Here is a 7,750-nt window from a genome sequence, read left to right on the forward strand (position 1 = left end):
AATTCCATCCTGAATTTTTTGCGATGCCCATCACTAGGTCTTATTATCGGGGTAGGGCTTATATTTAATAAATGCATAGAAATCCTGCTAGGGCTTATTTTTTGTGTAGGTCTTATTTTCAGGGAAACAGGGTAGAAACACTCAACTCTGTTGCCTCTCCCTCAATCAAGAAAGGGTTATCTAGTGCCACACCCTCTAACAACAAATGCCTGTAGCTACTCCATTTGCCATGTGGGTGCTATGCCCTTGTTCAAAAGATATAGATATACAAAGCCAAAGTGTACGGAAAATATAATGTGTGAAGCAGACCCTGGAATTTAGAATCTAGAAAGCCTCTAAAATTATTTTACATTATTCTATATTATAGTTCCATCTGATCTTGCCTTATCATTGTAAAAAAAAAAAAAGCTGCAGGTTTGAGCTGAATAATGAGCATCTAGAGAATATACACTAGTCATGGTTGATAGTGTTAGAACAGATCTGAGCACATATAGATGTTAAGGTGTTTGTTAGAAATTATTCATATGGTCTGACAACTGATATGGCTCCATCACTGTAAGCAGGCAGTTCCAGGCCAGTAGTTACATACTGCCAGAGAACTTCAAATAAAAATAGGAAAGGGTAGCAGAAAGTGGATAGAGAGAACTTTTTTCTCCCTCTTCCATAATACTAGACGTCAAGGGCAGTAGATTCAGGGCAGACAAAGAAAGCATTTCTTCACTGTCTTTTGGAATTCAGTAACTAGACAAATTAATGGAGGACATTAATAGCTGTTTGCAGATTTGATGAAATAGAACCTCCATGTTCAGAGGCAGTGATCCTCTAAATGCCAGCGCTGAGGAGCAACCACCTGAGAAGGTTTTGGTCTCTGTGCCCAGACCTCCCGGAGGCATTTGGTTGGCATGGTGTGAAACAGGGGACTGGATTAGATGGGCCTGATCCAATATGGCTACTTTTATATTGTTCTGTTCTTGAAAAGCTTCCCCTGAGCCTCTTAGCAGAAAGGACAGAAAAGTAAAGAGTGAAATGTAAAGATTAGATTTTTTAAAAAAAAATTATCGAATACATCATTTAGCTCTTGCAACAGGTGATCTATACTGAAAGAAAAAGGTCACATGTGAATGAATCTATTAATGCTAACCTTTTCAATGTGGCAAAATCCAATCGAGTAATTAATTTAAGTTCAAGCAGAAGAAAAATGAAAAATTGTAGCAAAATTGTATCGTGAAAGGGCTGAGGAAGATTTTTTGGTGCATAAATTTGCAGTGAGATGAGTAAAACTTGGAGGGTGAGAAAGTGCCCTATAACTGTGGCCATGATGACCTCTACTGGACAGTTTGTGTGGCAAGGCTGGCTTCCCATGGTGACCTGAGTTACTTACATTCATCCTATGTGAGATGGGAACAAGTACTGCCCCAGTGTGGTTCTAGTGCTTCTCTTAGAAGATGGCATTCATTGTATCTGAGAAATGGGATACTTTACAGGAAAGGGAGACCTGAACATGAGCAAACTTCATGCTGAATATCCTTGAACATATGAACATATGAAGCTGCCTTATACTGAATCAGACCCTCAGTCCATCAAAGTCAGTATTGTCTACTCAGACTGGCAGCGGCTCTCCAGGGTCTCAACCTGAGGTTTATCACGCCTATTTGCCTGGACCCTTTTTTAGTGGAGATGCCAGGGATTGAACCTGGGACCTTCTGCTTCCCAAGCAGATGTTCTGCCACTGAGCTACCGTCCCTCCCCTTGAACAAACAGAGATGAAAAGGGCTGCCCATTTACAGAAAAGGATTACTTTAAAAAAAGAAAGAGCTGCAGAAAGATTCTTAGTAATTTTATGCATTTATTTCCAATTAGAGTAACCCAGTTAACTTTTGACCTTCTAAACTGCTCTGCAAAATGAACTTTGCCACTGGACTGTTTTCTAACCCAGTGCAGAGACTCGGGGGGTGGGGGTGGGTCAGATGCCCACCAGACAATTACATAATCAAACAGGGGCACAAATGGAAGAAAGGTCAACCTTGGACAAGAAAGGAGAGGACACTTAGTAGCTGGGGTGCCTGGACTAGAGGAAGAGAACAGTGCCAAGAATGGGCACTGTGTAGAATGTAGTATTGTGTGAGCCTGTTATACAGGGTCGGCTAAAAATTGAAATAAATAAATAAAGGCAAAGTATTCAGCAGGTTGGAGATGGGGTTGCTAGAACCCACAAGACATCTTTCTGGCAGGGTCTTTACAGAGGAGGAAGCTCATGTCAAAAAGAGCTCCCAGACTAATACCATGGACTGAGACATAACCAATCAACATAGGATCCAAATATGGCTGCAATGTCATGTTATGCCTGCTGACCCCCTAACCCGAACCATTTACAAAAAAAACGGGTAATTCATAGTTACTAACTATAAAGTAAATGAAACATTCCACTTGATCTCCAGGCAGCTCCCAATGACAAAGAATCTACAATTGTTTCAGAACAAAGTCTGAATCCAGTGGCACCTTTAAGACCAACATAGCTTAATTCGGAGTATAAGCTTTCATGTACGTGCACTCTTCTTCAGATACATTCAAACATACTTCACCAACTATTATATACAGGTATAGACTGGGGGGCGGGGATCAGTTGCCTATATGTAATAGTTGATAAAATTTGGTTCATTGCATCTGAAGAAGTGTGCATGAATATGAAAGCTCATACCCTGAATTTTAAAAAAATTGGTCTTAAAGGTACCACTGGACTCAAACTTTGTCCTATTGCTTCAGACCAACACAGCCACCCACCTGAATCTATCTACAATACCTGTCAGCTACAGCAATACAAAAATGTTATATGACTCCTTTAAAAACACATGATAATGTACTTCATAAAATAAATGTCTAGTTATAAGGTTGTCAACTGGCCTAGAGAAAAATATGTACTCTCTCTTTCATGGAAGTTGCTAAACATTCTAATGAGGGTAACATGGTATCACAAACGCCATTTCTAGTGTCTCTTTTATAAAGTTAATCATTTAATGTTTGAGGTTCTACATTCTTTTTTATGTGTACATCGTATTTGCACATGTTGGTGATTAAATAAAATACCTGCTTTTAAAAAATGCTAAAAATACATCCCTCCATTGTATTGATTTAAAGGGGGGGGAGCGGGAGAGGTGGTTCTATTGGTAGAGAACTTCAGAAAACCAGTCCAGAAAAGCCATCACTTGTATTGGCTTTGATAGGTAGCTCAATATTGTCCATAATACCATTTAAGCAGCTATGGGAGCAATCCTCAGCAGATCTACTCAGAAATAAGTCCTACCTTACTCAATGGGGCTTACTCCCAGGGAAGGTGTTTTGTTATTACACCCTTGATCTCCCTTGCACTTTGGCCTAGCCAGCTCCTTCTCAAAACAGAAGTGTCATGAAAATAAACTGGTCTTCCATATGTTCCAACTGTCCCAATTCATCAGGGATAATCCCTGTTTTCTGTCCTTAATCTTGTCGGTTTGGCATGCCATTTTGCAGTGTCATGAGCTGCTCAATTTGCCATCCTCCGATTTCCAGGCCCCTCATCCCAAATCTATCGAAACTGGAAGCACAATCCTAAAGAGACTTATACCCTTCTAAGCCCATTTAAACCAGTGGGGTTCAAAAGGTTTCACTTTGTTTGGGATTGCAGTGTAAATTTTCAAACTGTCAGTTGTCGTATCATGTCTCTTCGACTGCACATATATGCAAATATAAATGTAACTGCATATGTATACACAAGGCTTCATATGACACACTGCCTGACAGTTTGTCTGCGGGTGAAACTCATTTTGAGCAGCTGATAACAGAAAGTAGGACCACTATGTGTTTGCATCCTTTCTTTAATCAAAAGAGCACAAAGAGATTTGGCTTTTTAAAAGCCGCACAAGATGGGCTATTGTAGATTAAATGAATCCTGCAAACAGTCTAAAGCCTTCAGCAATTGGGTTTTTTTTGGGGGGGGGGGTGAGAACACAAGGGCAGGGATCCTCTATATGCAAAAGGGATGCTCTGAACAAGTCCTCCATGTTATCTATGGCATGCTAAAAGGCAAAAGCCAAAGCATATACCTAGTATACAAACAAAAACAACAAGAGACACTTTAAAAGTAACGGATACTTTAATTAAGCAGCGCACAGATGGCATTCCTAACTAAATAGATTAAGAGAAGCAGTACACTAATGTAGAAGGAAGGCTAGGCCTTTGGCTGAATAGGCCTACAGGAGATAATCAAAAGGCATGATCCAACTGCAAGCTCAAGCATAGATGGGAGGGGGGGTAGAATTAGCCCTTATTTCTCCATCTGAGAAATGGTAATTTGCTCCAGCAGCTTGAAGCTCTGGAATTCAGACCTGAGGGAAATCTCTCCATATCACTGCTATATAGATAACGATACAGGGGCTGAAATGATTACAGCTGAATGGGCCATCTGCGGCTGTGGTTCCACTTATGTGTTGCAGCTATCTTAACCATTAACAGGTCACTAAAGCAGACTGAAACACTCTTAGATGGCACAATGAAGTGGTAACTTTTTTGGGGGGGGGGGGGCTGCTGCTGTTTGACTAGTTATGGGCCTCAGCCCAGAAAAAAAAAAATTACCAATCTGAAGAACACTTTCCTGGGAGTAAACACTACTGAATAAAATGTGGCTTGATTTTGAGTAGACCTGCTTACTCTTGCTCCATTAGACAGAACTAAGTTAAATCCCACTTCTGTCCATGGTGTTTAGTCATGACTTCAACTTTAGTGTGATCAGAGCCATGCAGAGTTGCCACCTGACCTGGAGAAAAACTTCACATCCCTTTAATAGAGACTTGATAGAATATTATTTACCAAGTAACGTTATTTATTTCCACAGCATAGAAAGTTTCCTGCCCATTTCCACACATTCAGCTTCTATTAAAGGTGCAGGACAGATTTCTCCAGGCCTGCAGGCAACGCTGTTGCCCACTCACTAGGACTTGAAGTAGTTGAGAGAAGGATCACATCTACTTTCAGTTCTATTTTTCCTTTCCTCTCCCAGCCAGGAAACTTATTCCTTGCCACCTTTGATCACAAATCAGTTAACAGAGTATTAACAAAATCTACAGAACTTTCCCTTTTCTTTCTAGGCAGCCTCGTGTAGCTTTCACCTTTGAAAGTCAGTTTCTGTGTGGGCGTGTTTGGTGTTGCAGCAAAAACAACATGGAGTCTGGTGACACCTTAAAGGCTCACTTTATATATATTATGGTATGACTTCTTGTGAACTAGAACCCATTCCCCAGGTTTCAGTTGGGAAACAGATTTTAACACACCATGTATAATGGTGGGAAATTGTAAATGGGAGTTGATTACATGACACTAGACCGTTTGGGCTCAATCATGATGACAGCTTTGTCTAACATTACACATACTAAATTAGCTTAGCAAGATTGTGTTATCAGCTATTACTGCCGCTCTGAATAATCCCTGTGCTTATCTTACACGCACTGGAGCTCTTACAATCTATACCTCTTGCATTTCATTGCCTTTTGAACCTACTATTTACGTTTCTTTATCATATGACACACTCTCTTTTTCTCTCTGCTAATTATGCATGGGATGGAGAATGCAGAGAAAGAAGTACTTTTCTCCTTTTCTCGCAAAACAAGAACTCATAGGCATGCAATTAAATTGCTGAGCAATTGGATTAGAACTGATAAAAGGAAGCACTTCTTCACTCAAGGGTGATTAACATGTGAAATTCACTGCCACAGGAGGTGGTGACGGCTACAGGCATAGCCAACTTCAAGAGGGGGTTGGATAAGCGTATGGAGCAGAGGTCCCTCAGTGGCTATTAGCCACAGCTTATTGTTGGAACTCTCCGTCTGGGGCAGTGATGCTCTGTATTCTTGTGCCGGGGGGGGGGGGCACAGTGGAAGGACTTCTAGCCCCACTGGTGAACCTCTTGATGACACTTAGTTGGGGTTTTTTTTGCCACTGTGTGACACAAAGTGTTGGACTGCATCGGACATTGGCCTGACCCAACATGGCTTCTCTTATGTTCTTAGGACACATTTCATATAGCTGATGGAGTGAGTTCTTGTCTACTGCCACCACTAGCTGCTACCACAAGGATTCCTTCGTAATTTTAAACAGAGAACCCCTGCTTTATTAAGAGGTGTTTCCTACCTGGTAGCCCCTGCTTTGCTCCTAAATGAATGCTCACCTATGGTCTTCTTGGCCAGTCATCTCTATCCTTTGCTTAAGGGACTGGAAAACAGGCATCTCAGATTTACTGGATCAAAGCAAGAGTGGCCCTATGCTTGGGAGAGAGCCCTCAGTGGAACTGACTTCTGGGTCAGAAATGTGCTCTTGCCATATCTCTTAATGCCACCTGTGAACAGTGTGTCACAGAGACTCAGCTGAGGAAGGTGTGGCTCAGCTCTTTCCCATTTGCCACACATTACACTGCTTCATCCATAGAGCTTTAGTTTACAAAACTCCTTAAATGAAGCCACATTCTAATTTGCTCTGTCGTAAGAACTGCTTAATCAAAACTCCATTTCTGGTACCTGAATTCAGGAAGGAGGTTGGGCTGCAATCCATAAAAAGCTGCAGAGAGAGTCACCAGCCAGGCGGGTTTGTAGTTTCCATTCTCACACTCCAAGTAAGGAGACGACCACCTGATGTGGTTCTTCTCTGCCGGGTAACCATCCTTCTTCCTCCAGCTGTTCTCCAAAGCCTTAGAGCCAGGAGCCAAGACTTTGTGGTGGAGGTGCGGCCTCCACTTACGCTTCAAGCTGTGGAACCACTCTGTTTCCCCAGAGGCGTTGGCCAGATGACGGGCCACAGAAGACAAGTCCTGGAGCAAGATCTGGCTGTCTTGCCGGCTGGCCTGGAGGAAGACCTGAGGGGCTGAGGACAAGGGCTCCAGGCTGAAGGAGATGGCCACCCTGGAGATATTGGGGTCCCCCTCCAGCAAGCTCCGGATCAGCGCCTGGTACCATTCCATGTCCTCCTGCAAGTTCTGCTCCCGGGACTTATTGCTCTGCAGAATCGTGTTGAGAAAGTTGGTGGCGTGGAGGAGAGCGTCCCGCGCCCCGTGCAAGGAAGGGTGGGAAGTCAGGCGAGACTTCCCAGCCAAGCCGACCAGCTCGTACCTCCCGGTGCAGTTGGCATGCCTCAGCTCCCGGGAATCGCCGGTGTAGAGGAAAGAGGCGACGTTCTGGGGCACCTCCTGGGGGAATCTCTGTGCCAAGACGGTACTCTCGGCGGACCGGCTCCAGGGAGAGGCCGGGGGAGCCGCATCCTTCTCGTAAACAGCCCGTCCGCCTCGAAGCGCTCTCTCTTGGTCGGGCGCGCTCTGCCCTTGGCTGCCATCAACCGCAAACCTCAGCTGAGCGAAGAGCAGGACGGGCAGCAGGAGCCCGGGCAAACCCATCGCCTCCCCGCCGCCAGCCCAGTCTCTCCGTCTCGCCCAGCCCCGCCACGCCACGCCACGGGTGGCTTCAGGAAGCCCCCGGCATCGGCCAAGGGAGAGCAGCCCGGTCACCTGTAGCCACGACGCGGCGAGCTCCGCCAAGGGGCGAGGGCTGAGCGATCAGGCGGCCCCCGGGGCCAGCAGCCTCCCTTCGGGCTCCTCCGGGGAGGAAGAGGCGAGAGTCCGCCCGCTGACGCCTCCAGCGATCCCCCCCATCCGCTCGCCGCGCTCGGCAAAGGGGCTTCCTCCTCTACAGACCTGCCCGTCGCCGGTCCTCCGCCTCTTCCTCCTCCTCGGGCT

At 44.8% G+C, this 7,750-nt stretch overlaps 1 protein-coding gene across 1 annotated transcript in view; it reads right to left on the reverse strand.

Moving 5' to 3' along the window:
• GPR158 (G protein-coupled receptor 158) overlaps positions 1–7,411 on the reverse strand; it is a 186,986-nt gene extending 179,575 nt beyond the window's left edge. The window contains exon 1 of the mRNA XM_060248340.1: positions 6,543–7,411. Within this exon, the coding sequence (XP_060104323.1) occupies positions 6,543–7,411 (869 nt within the window). The remainder of the gene's footprint in view (positions 1–6,542) is intronic.
• Between the last annotated feature and the right edge of the window lie 339 nt (positions 7,412–7,750).

This window comes from Heteronotia binoei, chromosome 10 (assembly GCF_032191835.1).
Source record: "Heteronotia binoei isolate CCM8104 ecotype False Entrance Well chromosome 10, APGP_CSIRO_Hbin_v1, whole genome shotgun sequence".
NCBI lineage: Eukaryota > Metazoa > Chordata > Lepidosauria > Squamata > Gekkonidae > Heteronotia > Heteronotia binoei.